General features: G+C 37.1%; 1 protein-coding gene across 7 annotated transcripts in view; it reads left to right on the forward strand.

Annotated features, from left to right (window-relative positions):
• The window catches only part of WDPCP (WD repeat containing planar cell polarity effector), a 379,254-nt gene that overhangs the window by 106,739 nt on the left and 252,322 nt on the right, over positions 1–20,193 (forward strand). For all 7 annotated transcript variants that reach the window (XR_011426040.1, XR_011426041.1, XM_070235381.1 and 4 more), the window contains 2 exons: positions 14,678–14,792; positions 17,523–17,656. Coding sequence is in view for 5 of the 7 variants with exons in the window: in XM_070235381.1 (XP_070091482.1) it covers positions 14,678–14,792; positions 17,523–17,656 (249 nt within the window). In the remaining 2 variants the exon portion in view is untranslated. The remainder of the gene's footprint in view (positions 1–14,677; positions 14,793–17,522; positions 17,657–20,193) is intronic.

The following is a 20,193-nucleotide window of genomic DNA, read 5'->3' on the forward strand; positions in this document are numbered from 1 at the left end:
TTCAGTTATAGTTAATAGTAAATAGGTGTAAAGCTAAATGAGTTCAAAATATGAATAATCTAATTCCTTCTTGTTGATTTCCTATGTATTTTACAGAGTAGAAACAAATACATGCCTAACTTTTATCTATTTTTCTTTTTTTAAAAGATTTTATTTTTCCTTTTTCTCCTCAAAGCCCCCCAGTACATAGTTGTGTATTTTTAGTTGTGGGTCCCTCTAGTTGTGGCATGTGGGACGCCACCCCAGCATGGCCCGATGAGCGGTGCCATGTCTGTGCCCAGGATTCAAATCAGCGAAACCCTGGGCCGCCGAAGCAGAGTGCGCGAACTTAACCACTTGGCCATGGGGCCAGCCCCTGATCTGCTTTTTTAAGGGAGAGTAAAGTTTTACTTCCATAGCCAGCTAATGAGAAGACTTTTTTTTTTTTTGAGGAAGATTAGCCCAGAGCTAACATCTGCCGCCGATCCCCCTCTTTTTGCTGAGAAAGACTGTCCCTGAGCTAACATCCATGCCCATCTTCCTCTGCTTTATATGTGAGATGCCTGCCACAGCATGGCTTGCCAAGCAGTGCATAGGTCTGCACCCGGGATCCGAACCAGTGAACCCCGGGCTGCTGAAGCAGAACATGTGAACTTAACTACTATGCCACCGGGCTGGCCCCCTTGTCCATTTTTTAAGAGGGATATTTGATTTAAGAGGATATTTGTTGTTATAAGAGTTTTTTTTAAATATACTCTGGATATTAACCACTTGTCATATATTTGATTTGCAAATATTTTCTCCCATTCTGTAGGTTGCCTTTTCACTCTGTTGATTATGTCCCTCGATGCCCAAAAGTTTTAAAGTTTGACGTAGTCCCATATGTCTATTTTTGCCTTTGTTGTCTATGCTTTTTGTGTCATACCCAAGAAATTATTGTCTAATCCAATATCATGAAGGTTTCCCCCTATAGTTTCTTTGAGAAGTTCTATAGTTTTAAGTCTAAGCATAGGTCTTTAATCCATTGTGAGTTAATTTTTGTGTATGGTGTGAGGTAAGAGTCCATCTTCATTCTTTCACATGTGGATATTCAGTTTTTCCAGTACCATTTCTTGAAGATACTGTCCTTTCCCCATTGAATGGTCTTGACGCTCTTGTCGAAGATCATTTGACCATTTCTGTGAGGGTTTATTTCTGGACTCTCTATTCTGTTCCATTAGTCCATAAGTCTGTCTTTATGACGCACTGTTTTGATTACTGTGGCCTTTTTTTTTTTCTTTGAGGACGATTAGCCCTGAGCTAACATCTGCTGCTAATCTTCCTCTTTCTTGTTGAGGAAGACTGGCACTGAGTGAACATCTGTGCCCATCTTCCTCTACTTTATATGTGGGATGCCTGCCATAGCGTGGCTTGACAAGCAGTGTGTAGGTCTACGCCCGGGATCCAAACTGGCAAATCCCGGGCCACCGAAGAGGAATGTGCAAACTTAACCACTGTGCCACTGGGCCAGCCACCAATTATTGTGGCTTTTATAATATGTCTTGAAAGTAGGAAGTGTGAGTCCTCTAACTTTGTTCTTTTTTAAAATTGTTTTGGCTATTTGGGGTCCCTTGAGATTCCCAATCAACTTTCACATAGCCTCAACTCCTTTCTACTTAAACAAATAAGCACCACTCTTTCTCATCTCAGGTACCACAAGGTATCACCATGTCTTACCCCTTTCCTTCAAAACCAACTTTCTCGGGGCCGGCTCCGTGGCTGAACGGTTAAGTTCGCGTGCTCCTCTGCGGCGGCCCAGGGTTCAGATCCTGGGCGCGGACATGGCACCGCTTGTCAGGCCACGTTGAGGTGGCGTCCCACATCCCACAACTAGAAGGACATGCAACTAAGATATACAATTGTATACAGGGGGGGTTTGGGGAGATAAAGCAAAAAAAAAAAAAAAAGATTGGCAACAGTTGTTAGCCCAGGTGCCAATCCTTAAAAAAAAAGGAAGATTGGCAGCAGTTGTTAGCCCCAGGTGCCAATCTTTAAAAACAAAACAAAACAAAACAAAATCAACTTTCTCAAAAGAATTGTCTCTATTCGGAGTCCCCATTTCCTTATTGCTTGTTCAACATTCAGCCAACTTCAGTCGTGCTTTTCTCCTGATTATTGCACTGGAAAGCTTTCCACCAAGGTTGTAAAGACCCTCCATTTACTAAATCTAATAAACTTTTTTTTTTTTTAAAGCATCATTTTAAATACATAGGATTTAACACTGCCGGCCATTCCCTTAGGTTCAAATACTTTTTTCTGTTACTTCCCATGATACTTTGCTCTTCCAGTATTCTTTCTACCTCTCTGACATTCTTGTCTGTCTCTTTTTCAGGCCCATGCCCCTTTCCCCTGTCCTTGAATGTTGGAATTCCTCAAGGCCTAACTGTAAGCCCTCTCCTCTTCACTCTGAACTCCTGGGTTGTCAGATTTATATTCATTGCTTCAGTGACTTCTCTCTAGAGCTCACATCTCTCCCCTGCGCTCCAAATTCATAAATCCAGCTGCCTGCTTGATGTCTCCCCTTTGGCGCCTCAAAGATATTTTAAACATAGTATCTTTAAAATGGAACTCAGAGCCCCCTACCTGTTCCTCGTCCACCATTCCAATCTCTGTGAATGGTCCTGCCTTCCATCCACTTATAGAAACCAGAAACCTTAAAATTATTCTCTCTCTTATCCAGCTCCTCCCACCCCCCACCATACACATATCCAACTAATCTCTGCTTCTTGTTGATTTTACCTCCTAAATCTCTCTCACATCTGCCAGAGGCTCTCCATCCCTTTACTTAGAGCCACCTCACTTCTTCTCTCTTCTAGACCACTTCAACACTTCCTAACTATTCTGCCTGCTTCTGTTTTTGCTCCCCACCAGTCTCTGCTCCACACTGTAGCCAAAATGATTTTTTAAAAGCAACTCTGTCACTTTCCTGCTTAAAACCCTTCTACAGTTCTGGAGAATAGATAGGAAACTGGAAACTCTGATTAACAGGGCAGGGGTAGGAGAGCATAGATGGTAAGGATATAGGAATAGGAACAAGACTTTTAATTGGCAAACCTTTGTATAATCTGTTGTTGTTTTGGGGCTACATGAATATATTATCTATTCCAAAAATTGAATTTTAAAAATTGTAGCATCATACTATTTTTAAGATAAAGTCTAAACTGAACTGGTCCCAATCTACCTACCTTTTTAGCATCATCTCTTACTATGCTGTCTTTAAATCTCAGTGCCTCAGCCACAGCAGGCTTCTGCCTATTAAGGCAATATGATAAGAAAAAGAGTGTCTTAATTTTTTTTTAATAAGTGAAATTGCAGAGGAGAGGGACTCAGTTCAGTTTTCTGCTGAAGTAAGTGGCTCCTACTTTTAGTAAGGAGCCACTATTTTAGTTCATTTTCAGTGTGATTCAAATTCTGACTTCTTAGAAACAAATTTTGTGGTATAAAACCATCTCTTTAAAACCATAAATTAAAGAATATATTTGTAGCCAGATATTTTAAGAGCTGCTTCTTTATTTTTGAAATACCAAATAACATAAAAAGTAAGAAATCATCCATAATCCCAATTTTTTAAAAAACCTGTAAGGTGAGAAGCTCCCAATTCCATCTCATTGAGTACCTACTATCAGTTTTGGGCATATTCTTTCCAACATTTTCTTGCGTTTATACAGACAATTCTGTATGCTAATATGGACACATACCATGCCTTTTCCCCTAATAAAATGGGATGATGCTGTTCATGTAGGTCTGCAACTTTTAAAAATTTTCTCCTCATTGCAATGGTGTACCATGGACTTGGGCAGAAAATTTCTGATTAATTAAACTTATCTATCTTTTATGTTATCTCCATTTGTTTTCTTGTACTAACAACTTTCACAATAACCAAACTCAGAAGTGACTGATTTATTAACTGGCATGGTAGTTTATTAATTTACAATATGAGATATATCTGGCATCATAGACTTTGCTCATTTGCTTGGGGCATTCCCACTTGATAGATGAATTACTCAAGTGACTAAATTATAGATAAGAAGGCTGATGGGTGAGCTGAAAATTGGAACAAAAGCAAGGAGCTATTCTTCTAGGTTATTTTTATCAGTTCTCTGACTTGCCCTGGGCCTGTTTATGTCTTGACAACTGGCATTAGTCATCAGAGTCATAGCCCTGAACATGGTTAGAGACATACAGAACAGGCTTCCTCCAGGCTCTTGATCTGAACTGTGCACTGCCCACCACTCCATTTAAGATATCTGACCAGGTCTTCATTCATTATCCTTTCTTTACGTGAGAAAACTGTTGATGAGAATTTGAGGAACCCCCAAATCTGCTTGATGGAGGTATGGAAACACCTTCATCTCCATAGCAACTTATTTACAAGCACTCTCTTCTGGTGATCCTCTGTGGAAGTGGCTAACATTATAGTGACAACACAGTGTCTCCAGACATTGCCAAATGTCCCCTGGTAGCCAAAATCACCCCCAGTTGAGAACCACTGATTTTGGGGGAGACTGGTTTAGAGGGAATAAAGCTAGAGAGAGGAAAACCCCATGGGGTATTGCATGGGAGTCAACTGAGAAGTGAGAGTTAAGGATATTAGTTACTCAGCAGCGGGGGAAAGAACATAGAATTTGTCCTATGTCTTGGTTTCTACTTTCCCACTAATTATGAGACCTTTGGTTAGTTGCCTTACTCTTCCGACTGTGAATTAATATGAGGATTAACGTTGTTATTATTAGATTTTTAACTTGTGTATTTATTATGTACCAGAGTTGAACTGGCATTTCACGTGCATTATAGAAGTCCGCTGTAAATTATATAATTTTATACAAATAATATGTTATCTGGTATGTCTTCCTGTTCACTTCTTACCTCTGCTTTAATCCCTTTAGATCTTTGAAGCTACTAGAAAATACAAGATTTATCTTTGTACCGTGTTCTTTTGTGAATTTGACCATGAATATAAATATTTTCTAGGAATGATCACTTTTATTTTATGTAAATATTGTATATAATATTTTGTGTAAATATTATATGTATATAAGAGCTGGACTTAAAATTACATTAGGGATTAAAATGTAGCATCATTCATGTTAAAATGCTAATAAGTGAGAAAATGAGATTTCTTAAATTGAAATAGACTTAGTAGGTAAATTTCCAGACATGTGTCTATTCCATTTATTGAATAACATCACACAAATCTTTGGGAAACCTCATTGTTAACACTTCCCTATCCAGAAAAATGACTGTTTATTTCTTGTCCTTAAGGCAGTTCTCTATACTGAGTAAATTAAATTTTTTAAAATCTTTGTCTTCACTTTCATCTCCCTACTTTAATGGATTAGTCAGGCATGTTTTCCCTTTATACTCAAAAACTGTTTGCTGAATGAAGGAATAAATTACAGAAAACACGTTATCTCTCTTCCAGCAGGTTATCTGCTAAAATGATCAGTGACTCTACTCTTCATTATAAATTTCCCCAATGTAAAATTGTTTGACTATAGTTCTCAGAGTTTCTCCAGAATTTATCCCATGGATTGCGTTGAGGGCCAGGGTTGAGGGAGGTGTTGGGTACCATCATGATGCAAATTCTCTGGGCCTCCAGGGGAGTGGCTTTATAATACTTTAAATATTTGCTTTAGCCCTAGAATTCACTCCAAGGGTGCTAATACTTTGTTGCTTCTCTGGATTGTAGTTTAGCACCTGCTATCTCCCACTTGTCTTTTTTTTTTTTACCCCCAAAGATTTTATATTTCCTTTTTCTCCCCAAAGCCCCTGGTACATAGTTGTATATTTTTAGTTGTGGGTCCTTCTAGTTGTGGCATGTGGGACGCTGCCTCATCATGCCTTGATGAGCGGTGCCATGTCGGCACCCAGGATCCGAACCGGTGAAACCCTGGGCCGCCCAAGTGGAGCCGAGAACTTAACCACTTGGCCACGGCGCCGGCCCCTCCCACTTGTCTTTTAATGATTTCAGTCTGGGCTGCTTGTCTATGACTTAATTCTCAAATCATGGATTGAACCCAGCACCCACTGTTGATTTTTAGTACTGATCCTCCATGCCTTTAGTACTTTTCATTTCTCCCAGATGTGGTAATAATTACAAGGGTTTTGGGGGAGTTTTCTTAACTGATGAGAATATTGAATTCAATGGAATTGTCTGTAATCACTATTATAAAATAGCTTATTCACAATTACTTACTGCACCAGTTCTTCTTCAATACTTGAGACCAAGTGTGATGTACTTCTCTTCTTTATGGGTACTAAACTACCTCTTCTAGGAAGCAGTCATTTGTCCTAACCAAAACCCCCGTGTCATTCTGACATGAAGTCTTCCAGTGTATTCTACACATGTTCTACCAACACGTTTGCCTAGTTCACCGTTGTATCCCTGTCTATATAGGAGGCATTTGTATATTTGACCTACTGAATGAATGAAAGTGAGATTCTTCTGGTTATTTATGGGGTTTTTTGATCAATTATGTTATCTGATATAATCCCTTTCTCCTCCAAGTGCCATTTCACTTCCAATTAAGTACTCAATCTAAGGTTAAGAGAAACCAATTTGAAGAGCCATCTGAAGATCATGGGAATCATTTCCCAGTTTCTTAAAGAGAAAGCACACCTCTCTTCTATGAGCTCACTGAAGAAAATGAGAAAAAAACAATAAAGGCAATAGAAAGAAACATGGTCAGAGCAGAAATAAAAAGGAAGATACTTCCTGTCTGGGAAGTGTCAGAGAAAAGGAAAAATTTCAGTTCCTATGTTTGCCTTAGCTTTTGCACAAAGAACAACATTAAAATTGTAACAATGTTGGGAAATCCTATGGGCCTTCTCGTTGATTCATCCCATGGATCTTTTCTCAAGCTCAGATCTGCTGTGGAGGTGCCTCCCTTTGCCTCTCTGTTTGCTCTTTTTCATTTTCTAAGCTGTCAGAATTTTCCAACTCCTTGCAATGGAATAGGACAATATCTTAGTACCCCTTTTCCTTCTTGTTTTGCCAAGTCTTACACAGGCCCTTTCCATTTTGGAGGGCTTAAGAACTAACCTTTTGGGGAAACTAGGTTTCAGTAAGAGGACTAACCTGATCTTTTAATACCTCTAAAGATTGGAATGCCCCAGAGCTTGGCCCTTGGACCGCTTTCTCTCTTTCCATTCTTTTTTTTTGTGTGTGTAAACAACAGAAATTTATTTTCTCACAGTTCTAGAGGCTAGAAGTTCAAGAATGAGGTGCCATCTGCATTGGTTTCTTATGAGGCCTCTCTTCCTGGCTTGTAGACAGCGCCTTCTTGCTATGTTGTCATATGGCCTTTTTTGTGTGTGTGCACATGGAAAAAGAGAACCCTCTGGTGTCTTTTCCTCTTCTTATAAGGAGACCAGTCAGATTGGATTAGGGCCCCACCCTTATGACGTCCCACACATTTTTAAAGGAGAACTTAACCAGTTTCATGACTTTAAACACTACCTTAATATCGTTGAGGACTCCCAAATATACATCTCTGTCCCCTACTTCACTCTGAACTTAAGACTCATTTCTAGTTGTCTACAAGATATCTCTACTTATATGTCCACAGACAGCTTGAACTTAACATGTCCAAAACCAAACTCTTGATTCCCTCCATTCTAAATTTGCTTCTCCTCAGGTGTTCCCTATCTCAGTAAACCCAGCTGCTCAGCCCAAAAACCTTTGAGTTTTCCTTTTATATGCCACATTGAATCCTTCAGTGAGTCCTGGCTGGTCTCCTTTAAAATATATCTCTCCACATATCATTTCCTCTAGCATGACCATTCTAGTCCAGGCCATTGTCTTCTCTCACCTGGACCACTGCAATAGCCTCCTAATGGTCTCCTTGCTTTTACTCTTGCCCTGACCCCATTTAAAACATAAATTAGATTATAATTCTTTGCTGCTTAAAACCCACTGGCTTCTCATCAAAAAGGACCAATTAACCTGGCCCCTGACTACCTCTCTGATTACATCCTCTGTGAATATCCCTCTCACTCACTCCCCTCCAGCTACACTGACCTAGCTTTCTTCAGTCATCCCAGGCACATTTTGCCTTAGAGTTTTTTTATTTGCTGTTCTCTACATCCAACTCCCTTTCTCCAAATGATTATATGGCTTGTTCCTTCACTTCATTTGGGTCTGTACTCAAGTGTCATCTCCTCAGAAAGGGCTTTTATTTCTTTATTAGTCATCCTACTTAAAGCACATCCTCCTAAAGTCCCCATCGTTACTGTGCTTAATTTTTCTCAGTAGTTCTTGTTGCTACCTGACATTATATTAAAACTGTTTGGTTATTGCTTGCGTCCATACTTGAATGCAAGCTCTCTGAGGGGAGGGAGGGCAAGGGCATTGTCTGTTTTGTTCACTACTGTATCTTCAGCACCTAGAACAGGGCCTGGCTCATGCAAAGTTATAAATATATATTTATGAAATGAATTCGTGAATCTATGAATAGTGGCTGCACTTAGCGTTTGAGAAATATTCTGAAGGAATGCCCAAGCTCACTGGGCATTCCCCAAATCAAGTCCCCAAATCATTGCTCCTATCTCCATGCATAGATCAGTTATCTACTGATGTATACATGCTTTCCCACTGCACCTTGACATTTCTCCTTCAAATCCTGTCCAGCTTAAGTTCCCTCTTTTACCTACTCTCATAGGTTGCACTTTCCATCTCCATCCCACTAAGGTGGTCTTTTAGAACTAATTTTATAACATAACAAATGCTCATAAATAGACAAAGCAATTTATGTTTAAGAGGGTTATTTTATGACAATGGTAGTGAGAGTAGAAAATAAGGAACAAGAGGGGCCGACCCCGTGGCTGAGTGGTTAATTTCACGCGCTCTGCTTTGGCGGCCAAGGGTTTCGCCAGTTTGGATCCTGGGCATGGACAAGGCACCGCTCATCAGGCCACGCTGAGGCATCGTCCTACATGCCACAACTAGAAGGACCCACAGCTAAAATATACAACTATGTACTGGGGAGACTTGAGGAGAAAAAGCAGAAAAAAAAAAAGATTGGCAACAGTTGTTAGCCTCAGGTGCCAATCTTTAAAAAATAAGAAAAGAAGGAACAAGAAATTCAAGTTCTGAAGGGTTTGCAAATATCTGGGAGACAATATCCTTGTGAAATCACAGCAAATGGGAAAGGTGACCAGAAAAGATTTTTCTGGTTATAATTTCACCTGGAGTCTAGTGTTCCATGTTTAATATTGAGTCCAATCTGGGCACAGGATTTTTAAAAAGACAAAAGAATGTTTCAGAGATGAGAAACAGTATAATGAGAACACATCATATGAGTATTGATTCAATAATAATAACAATAATAGTAATTGCAAACATTTACTATGCACCAGGCATTATTCTACATATTATTTGTAAAAGTTATTTAATCCTTATCCTATGAAGTAGATACTATTATATCTGTTTTCAGATGAGGAAATGGAATTACAGAGAAGTTAAGTAACTCCCTCAAGTTCACACAGCTAGTAAGAGGTAGAGCCAATGCTGATTTCAATCTGATTTCAGAGTCCATGCTCTTAACCACTATGTTATTATCTTTTAATATTTAAAAAGAGTGCTATTATACATTAAAAAGATCATACACCATGATCAAGTGGGATTTGTACCAGGGACACAGGGATGGTTCAACATCTGCAAATCAATCAATGTGATACATCACATTAATACAGTGAGGAATAAAAACCACATGATCATCTTAATAGATTCAGAGAAAGCATTTGACAAGATCCAACATCCATTTTTGATAAAAATTCCCAACAAAATGGGTATAGAATAAAAGTGCCTCAACATAATAAGGGCCATATATGACAAATGCACAGCCAACATCATACTCAATGGAGAAAAACTGAATGCCATCCCTCTGAGAACAGGAACAAGACAAGGGTGCCCACTCTCACCACTCTTATTCAACATAGTGCTGGAGGTTCTGGCCAGAGCAATTAGGCAAGAAAAAGAAAGAAAAGGAAGCCAAATAGGCACTGAAGAAGTGAAACTCTTGCTGTTTGTAGATGACATGATTTTATATATAGAAAACCCTGAAGAATCCATTGGAAAACTATTAGAAATAATCAACCACAGCAAAGTTGCAGGGTACAAAATCAACTTACAAAAATCAGTAGCATTTCTATACTCCAATAAAAAAACTAGCAGAAAGAGAACTCAAGAATACAATCCCATTTACAATCGCAACAAAAAGAATAAAATATCTAGGAATAAGTTTAACCAAGGAGGTAAAAGACCTATACAAGGAAAACTGTAAGAAATTATTTATCTTTTTTGTGAGGAAGATTGGCCCTGAGTTAACATGTGTTGCCCAATCTTCCTCTTTTTGCTTGAGGAAGATTGTCACTGAGCTAACATCTGTGCCCATCTTCTATTTAATGTGGGATACCACCACAGGGTGGCTTGATGAGCAGTGCTAGGTCCACGCCCAGGATCTGAAGCTGTGAACCCCAGGCTGCTGAAGTGGAGAGCCTAAACTTAATCACTACGCCACCGGGTTGGCCCCTATAAGACGTTATTGAAAGAGATTGATAATGACATAAAGAAATGCAAAGATATTCCATGCACATGGATTGGAAAAATAAACATAGTTAATGTCCATACTACCTAAAGCAATCTACAGATTCAGTGCAACCCCAATCAGAATCCCAATGACATTCTTCACAGAAATAGAACAAAGAATCTTAAAATTCATATGGGGCAACAAAAGATCCCAAATAGCTAAAGCAGTCCTGAAAAAAAAGAACAAAGCTGGAGGTATCACAATCCCTGACTTCAAAATATATTACAAAGCTACAGTAATCAAAAAAGCATGGTACTGGTACAAAAACAGGCACACAGACCAATGGAACAGATTTGAAAGCTCAGAAAAAAACCACACATCTACAGACGGCTAGTCTTCGACAAAGGACCTAAGAACATAGAATGGAGAAAGGAAAGTCTCTTCAATAAATGACGTTGGGAAAACTGGACAGCCACATGCAAAAGAATGAAAGTAGACCATTATCTTTCACCGTACACAAAAGTTAACTCAAAATGGATCAAAGACTTGAAGGTAAGATCTGAAAGCATAAAACTCCTCGAAGAAAATATAGGCAGTACACTCTTTGACATCAGTCTTAAAAATATCTTTTCAAATACCATGTCTACTTGGACAATGGAAGCAAAAGAAAAAATAAACAACTGGGACTTCATCAGACTAAAGACTTCTGCAGGGCAAAGGAAACCAGGATCAAAATGAAAAGACAACCCACCAACTGGGAGAAAATATTTGCAAATTATATATCTGACAAGGGGTTAATCTCCATAATAAATAAAGAACTCACACAACTGAACTCCAAAAAACAAACAACCTTACCAAAAGGTGGGCAGAGGATATGAACAGACATTTTTCCGAGGAAGATATACAGATGGTCAATAGGCACGTGAAAAGATGTTCAACATCACTAATCATCAGGAAATACAAATCAAAATTACTCTTAATCACCTTATACCCATTAGAATGGCTATAATCACCAAGACAAAAAATAACAAATGTTGGAGAGGAGAAAAGGGAACCCTCATACACTGGGGAATGCAAACTGGTGCAGCCACTATGGAAAAGAGTATGGAGATTTCTCAAAAAATTAAAAAACTAGAAATATCTTATGATCCAGCTATCCCACTACTGGGTTTTTATCCAGAGAACTTGAAATCAACAATACAAAGAGACCCATTCACCCCGATGTTCATTGCAGCATTATTCACAATAGCCAAAACGTGGAAGCAACCTAAGTGCCTGTCAACTGAAGATTGGATAAAGATGAGGTATATATTTACAATGAAATACTACTCAGCCATAAAAAAAGACAAAATCGTCCCATTTGCAACAACATGGATAAACCTTGAGAATATTATGTTAAGCAAAATAAGCCAGGCAGAGAAAGACAAACACCGTATGATTTCACTCATATGTGGAAGACAAACACACAAAGAGAACAGTTTAGTGGTTACTAGGGGCAAGGGGGTTAGGGGTGGACACAAGGGGGGAGGGGGCACATTTATATAGTGACTGACAAATAATAATATACAACTGAAATGTCACAGTGTTACAAACTATTATGACCTCAGTAAAAACAAAAAATGGGAACTGATGCTTTTAATAAAGTTCTGTGATGACTGTTTAAAACAAAAAAGTGCTATTGAAGAAAAACTGGGGCTACTGTAGAAATTCTTAGAAGGAAGTGTTAGCCTTCACCTCAAGCTGAAGTGTCACCTCCTCCTTCTCAGTCCCCCCAGTCTATCCAGTATCTGAGTGTACTGGGTAGTACATAATAGGACCAGTACTTTATTATACTTATCTGCTTGTATGTCTACCTCTCTCTATTAACCTATGTTTAACCTATTTTAAGGATTATATTTGATTCACTTTTGAGCCACTAAATTTAGTTTGGTGCTTGGCATGTAATCAACATTCAGTTTTCATTGAATGAAAAAAAAAGGACTGAATGATCTTTAAATTGATTAGAACTGTCCAATGGCGGAATAGCTTTTCTGTAAGGGAATCAGCTCTGGTCACTGGCAGTATTCAAGCATGGGCTGGATGCTTGAGGGATGCTTGAAGGGATGCTGCAGAAGGAACTTCCATGTCATGTGGAAGTGGAAGATTAGACCAGGTTTCCTTTTAACCATGAATTATCTGATCCTGTGATCAATTAGTTATGATTATTTCTCCAAACATTTAGTTAGCACTGACTATCTACCTGGAATTGTTCTAGGCACTGAAGATACAAAGATAAAAGTGGCCTAGTCAGTATCTATAAGGAGCTAATGTTCAGTGGATAACAAGAGGTGCTTAAGAATATAGGTGTAGGGGCTGGCCCGGTGGCCTAGCAGTTAAGTTTGGTGTGCTCCACTTCAGCGGCCTGGGTTCATGGATTCATATCCCAGGCATGGACCCACACCAGTCCTCAGCCATGCTGTGGCAGCAACCCACATATAAAGTGGAGAAAGATTGACACAGATGTTAGCTCAGGGCTAATCTTCCTCAGCAAAAAAAAAAGAGAGAGAGAAAAGAATATCAGTGTAAAGTTTTAGTAGATTAAAAATAAATAGAAAAGGACAGATTCTAGAGATGTTTTGAATAAATGGGAAAAGGAGAAAAAGACTATTACAAGGGAGAGAACTAGATATGAAAGATGACACTAAAATTGCCTGCTTGAAAAGAGAGAATTTAGGGAGTAAAGACCACATGCTATGTTGTTATGAGGAACTCCCCAAAAGGGAAATATCAGCGTTTGCCATCAAGGTATATTGCAAAGTTGAATGTAATTCAGTAGAGATTAATTTGGGAAATATTTTGAAATCCTTGAAACAAATGTGCTTTCTCTTATCAGTCTCCAAAACCAACAAAGATGATTGTCTCCCTCCCCTGCCCCCCCCCCCCCCCCAGCCCTTCACCCATTTTAGGGCCATTGACATGAAATGGACAGTCTATTGAGTCACGTGGAACCCTTCAGTTTCTTTTCTCATTCATGTGCCTGGAATCTTTTAGGCAGTGAGGGAGCAGTGGCCTTTCTTTATGTTATCCTGGTCCCTCATGCTGCTAATCTTTCACACACGTCCAAATATGTCTTGACACAGAATCATTTTCTCTAGCTGGGACATGATGCCTAGGTAGGTGGGGAATTCCCCTGTTTTGTTTAAAATCATAGTTGTCTTTGGGTTTGGCTAGCATGTTCATGATTAGTTTACTGACAATTGGTTTTTTTCTTGTTATACCATATGCTATTCCATGATTCATCTGCTTTGAGTCTGTTGCCTTGAAGGTGAAACAATTTCTTCCAATGTTGATATTTCATAATCTCATAGATAACAAGCATACGCATATGCATAGTCCTTTCGGAAGTTTTAAACATTTGGAGATGAATGAATTATGCTGCCACGAATGGAAAGGAGCAGTATAAAATCATAATGGTGACATCCAATCATCTTTTGTTGGGTAGCTGAGTGAACACTAATATTGATAAAGTTCTGGTGCTTTACTGTATTTCTTTATCTCTTCTTGAGGAATTTTTCTAGTATGTGTTATTTATGATTTTTTAAAAAATTTAACATTTTAATTGCCTTGATTTATATGTATTTTAATATTTTAGACTGACAAGATCTTTATTTGTAGAAGTGGAGTTTAAATTTCAAATAAATCGTAACATTCACTGTTTGTATTGTCATGGTGGCATCTTTTCTATATTAGTGTGTAGCAAAGACTATTCACACCTCAACAAATCTCCTTTTAATTTCTGATATAAATAGTAATCTTTCAAAATATTTTAATAGAACACATTACATTTCTGAATGCAATGCAAAAAGCAGTTGTTTCTGCATGGGTACTTTCTAAGTATTAGAAGATTAGATTTCTAATAAACATGGGCTAAATTCGGTTTTTGCACATAGATTTAATCAATGCACTTATTGTGTTGTATCTTTTTACTCAGAATGTCAGTGGTTGTTTTTTGAGGAAGAAAAATTCTTTGTAATTTCATGGTATAAATGCATGTGTAAATATCTTATAAGTTATATATTTGGAGAGAGATTTTTAAAAGATTCTAATTCTCAATATATCTTCCTCCCCCTCTTCCCCTTAACCTTGTTTAGCTTCTGTTTGGTTCAGGTGTGCTGGTGTCCCTAAGCCTTTCTGGGCCGCAGCTGGAGAAAGTGGTGATTGACAGAAGCCTGGTGGGGAAGCTCATCTCAGACACCATCAGTGATGGTAATTACCCCCATGTGCAAACCAAGTGGCTGCATTAACAGTGGGGCAGGAAAAATAGTGTGTCAACAGGTAGACTAATTATTACCACTGGGGACTTGCAAACACAAGTAATTGCTTGTAATAGCATAGTTACAACCCTTGGGACCAATACAAGTTTTAACTAATATTTAACATCAAAGTTTTTGTCAGGTGTTAAGCTCATATTCTGAGTATTTTTGACTCTTTCCTTAAAAAAAAAATGAACATTTTCAAAATAGGGTTTTTTTTGTGTGTGTTCTTTCAAAATTAGTCCCCTGTTATTTCACGTATTTTTCATTTTCAAATGAATTTTCCATAAATAACCCAAAAGTGTCAACACAGCCACCAGTAAAAAAATCTGCTTTGGCTCTTAAGAAGATTCTTTGTTACCAAAGTCTATGAATACTAACTTTTGAGAGAGTTTGGGCAATATTTCTAAATATCAAAAACCAATGCCAAGTATACTAGATAAATCTGGATCCTATTAAGTGATACCACAATCAGTATGTAGTTGCTACAAAGCACATAAAAAAGATTTTAAGCCAATTATTGAAAAGGTAGGATACTGACATTTATGAGCTCTAAAAGGCTCTATGCTGTGCCAACCTACCTATTTCATTTAATTCAAAAAATAACCTTAGGGGCTGGCCCGGTAGCCGAGTGGTTGGGTTCATGCGCTCTGCTTCAGTAGCCCAGGGTTTCACCGGTTTGAATCCTGGGTGCAGACTTGGCACTGCTCGTCAAGCCATGCTAAGGCGGCATCCCACATGCCACAACTAGAAGGACCCACAACTGAAAATACACAACTATGTACCGGGGGCTTTGGGAGAAAAAGGAAAAATAAAATCTTTAAAAAAACAAAGGAAAAAACCTTATAGGGTGGGGGGATTCAATGAAATAGATGAAGGAGACTAAGAGGTATAAACTTCCAGTTATAAAATGAATAAGTCATGGGGATTTAATATACCTCATAGGGAATTTAGTCAATAATATTGTAATAACTTTGTATGGTGACAGGTGGTTACTAGACTTATCATGGTAATCAATTCGTAATGTATATAGGTGTCAAATCACTATGTTACACACCTGAAACTAACATAATATTGTATGTCAACTCTACTTCAATAATAAAAAAAAACTTTATAAGGTATAGTTATTTCAATTTTATACATAAGGAAATTGAAGCTGAGATCCTAAGGAATGTGCCCACAAATGAGATAACAAGGAACAGCTTGGAAATGACTGAGCTGAGATTTGAACCCAGGTTGTAGCTGCAAAGCCCATTTTCTTTCCACTATACTGTGCTGACTCCTGAAGATTATATTCTTTTATTCGAGGTAAAAGGGTCTAAGAGTCAGGTTACATTATCATTAGAGATTCAAAATTGTCAGTATCTTAAATTGAATAATCAAAGCAAAGTGTGGTCTACTGGAAGGGACAGAGGTGAGAATATAGAAACTTTCCTTCTGCTGTGTGCTCTCACTAGCTACCCCTGAATAAATCAGACACAATTTCATAATCTTAGAGAAAAGCTCGCTGTAGGGTGGCTATAATTAATAACATTAGTGATAATAAGAAGCTGGGGGTAGGATTAAAGTGTGTTATTTCCTTTTTCTTATAGGAACATAGTGCTCAGGAAGCTTCCTTATGGAAGAGGTTCCATTTTAATATGTCTAATAATTGACCCCTTTGTTGACACTGCAAATAAAATAGTGGCTGTGATGATTTTGTCATATTGATGCTCCTCTATAAGAATTAAAAGGAGACTTCCAACACTATTCATTTCTCTGAGATATCTTTTTTCACTTGTTTCTTTTATTTATACCCCGAATAATACACTCTCATGAGACCATGATAACAATGTGATGTCTTGGCAGTTCTCCAGATTCTCCTGTAATTGTGTAGGTCTACTGTTGGCCACTGCTTGCACAGCCAGGGGTGTGGAAGTAAAGAAAAATAAAGAAAACATTCAATAATTTCTTTATGCTAGGAACACTATAAAACATTTTTCAAACTTTTATTATGTGTTTTTATCAATAATTTGTATAACATTAATAATGGCCCTTGATGTAACCCATGAATTATCTACCTACTTGTGTCCTTTAGAAATAAAGTATAGAAATATTTTTGCTAATCTGTATTATTAAATATTAATTTGTATAATGTACATTTTGGGCATAATATGCTTTATTTCATTCTACTTGTACACCCTCAAAAAGAAGGTTCATTGATGAAAAATTTAAAAATAATTAAAAAAAAGATTGATGGAGAACATTGGAAAAATCCAATTTCTTCTCAGATGGTTTATATCATATAAACACAGGATTAAAGGCTAAGCACACATAAAAATAACTGTTTTCATCTTTACATTCAGGTGTGAAATAGTCTTTATTTTATGCTTTTCTAGCCCTGGTTCCAAATACATCTCTTTTGGTGGTTGTCCCCAAACATCAGTGTATATTGAAATGGTCTCAGGAAAAAAGGAGAAATACCAAAACCATGCATGATTAGATTGATGATTATTGTTTATTCTCAATATCTTTAATATCCTTGTAAAACATCATAATGCTATTTAGGAGACTTTAGTTTTTCAGTTAATATTCATCTTCTGAAAATACCTTTTTGTAATATTTCAGTGGAAAAAATATATTCATTATTATTTTATTCTAACTTAGTATTTGATAGTATTATCAATTTTTTTCTTTTTCTTAGCTCTTCTCACAGACAGCTTTATCATCTTATCATTTTTTGCACAAAACAAACTATGTTTTATTCAGTTTACCAAGAAGATGGGTTCTCCTGATGTAAATAAAAGACTGGAAAAACTCTCAGCCTTGGATTATAAGGTAGAGATTTCAATTTATATAGTCATATTATTAATTATTAAGATATACCAGAGTATCACATGAGTTGATATTATGCTCATTATTCTTGAACATTCTGGATTTCAGAAAAACCAGAGTTATTGCAGGATTAAGCTTACTTCACTAGAAACAGTGACCATACTAAGTTTTCTTTTTTACTTTCACTAGGAGGTCTAACAATGGCATGTTTGGAGCAATTTATATAGTACTTATGGAAGTCAAAGACAGAGAATAGAAGCAAATACACGTTTGAAAATGGTTTTCTTGCTAGTGGTAGTATATACACCATTGTCATTTTTCCCTAAGACCCCATATCATCTTTCTAGGCTAGGATAGCTACTCTGGCTTCCATTTCACAAGAAAAGAAAGAAAGAAGAAGGCATTTTGAAAGGTTAATAGAAAAGTGTAATAAACAAGGAGTGGGAAGACACCCCCCACTACTCCCAACTATAACTGGAGAAGATGCAAGAAGAAATCTCCTTCTTGTAGTAGTATCTCTCCCTTCACTAACTCTAGGTAATTTGTTTCCTTGTATCAGGGACTTTACATCTGTTAAGGCAAGATTTTTATTTTAAATGATGTGTTTAATTTAAGTTTTGCCACATTACATTTTAACTGCTTGAAAGGCATACTCTCTGCTAGAATGAGTATCTAATACATTTTCCAGGCTGTTTCAGTTCAAGGCCTCTTTTCAGCAGTGATTTGTGTTTGCAAGATTGATCCAGCTTCTGCGACGTGGATTTGAGACAGTTCACTGTTCACTGGGAACAGAGCTGATATACAGCTTCCTTAAAAAAGATGCACATTTATGCCATACCTAGAGTATCTGTAACAAGGGCAATGATTTTTAGAAGGCAGCTTTGTGGCTTGAAACTTGGTGTTTTTTTGAAAAAGTAGTATTTAACCTAACCTTTTACCCTTGGGGATTATTTCTTATTGGGATTGAGGTGGTAGTGGTATGGGGGGAGATTTAATTTTATCTAGTAGAAACATCTATTCTTTTAAAAAAGATTTTTAATATGAGATAAAATAAATAAGTTTTTCATTGTGGTAATAAATGACAATTTGGTTTTGTTTGCCAGCTTTGTGGAGCTTCTATAATACTCTGCATAATATTAATTTTCTTTAACTGGAAATTAGTGGTACTCGTATTTTATTTGGTTAGTTAAAAAATTGATATTAACACTCTTAATGGGATGTTATTTTCCAGAATGGCTAACTGTAGATTTACTTGAAATATTGTTTATTTACTAGTACTGGTCTTTAAAATGCACCAATATACGTTAACTCAAACTATTTAAAGTAAATGTCTTTAATGCTATTTTAAAATTTTTGTGGAACTAGTTTCTCCATCTTAGGTTTGATGGACAACTTGGTAAAGTCTTCTCAGTTGAAGGATAGTATTACCCATTAACGAGAGAGAGAGAAAAACTGTCAGGATATCTTTTCTTATGAAAAGATCTAGAAAATAGACCTAGTATGTGGGCCCTTATACCTTAAGTAAGGGGATTAATTGTTTATTCTTCCTGCCTTTGGATTTGGGAAATTAAGAACATGGGCACTACACATCATTTCTATATGTAAGAAAAGTAACCTACTTCCCTTTGGAAAGCCCATGGTTTTCATTTTCCGGTTCAATATTTAAAATATAGATATTTAATACTTAGTAAAAAGTGCCATTTGTCCATTGGAAGGATATTTTAAGGAACTTGTTCATTTTACTTGCCCTCTTGACCATCATGATAGAATACTGATGCCATTAAAACTTGTAGGAAACCTGAAATTTCAGATAACATACAGGATTTACATTACATGAGGACTGAAAGTACCAGTCTCTTGTTTTAACTCTATTTCCTCATCTAGAAATTTGTAAGTAACATCTTTACATGACACCTAGGACATCAAAATACTGTATGTGTATTTTTAAGGATTTAGCAATTCCCTTGTGGTATTTCTCCCAAATAAGAAGATAGCTAGTTAAAATAATGATACTGAGAGCTTAAATATAAGAATTTACACTTCAGAGCATAAAGTACCTCTGTGTTGTCTGTCATTGCCCATTTAGATTTTAAAACAAGGAAACAGTATAGAGCATTATAATTCTGCTTTTCTTTATAGTTGTACCATAATTTAATTCTTTCAGATTGAAATAATTTTGGTAAAGAAAATTGCAGGGTAAATATCCTGAAACTACTGACCTTTAACAAGTTTTCCTGTCTACATTTTAAAAATCCAATTCCATTTATTTAACAGTGAAGGGACAATACAAGGAGTTAAATGTTTACCATGAGAGAACAACACTGGTAATTATTTTGATTTCAGTTCCTTTTGATGTGCATTCAGAGGATGAAGAGGTCAATAATATTATGGCCATGCAAATAGAAAAGAGTTCCTTTTGACCATATTAAAAAAAATAGCAAAGGATTATTAAAGCATTAACCTTGATTTTAATGGCCTTGGTTGAGTGGTGAGATCACAATTTGGATGAGCCTGATTATTTACTAAATACAATACATAAA

Source organism: Equus caballus, chromosome 15 (assembly GCF_041296265.1).
Source record: "Equus caballus isolate H_3958 breed thoroughbred chromosome 15, TB-T2T, whole genome shotgun sequence".
Taxonomy (NCBI): Eukaryota; Metazoa; Chordata; class Mammalia; order Perissodactyla; family Equidae; genus Equus; species Equus caballus.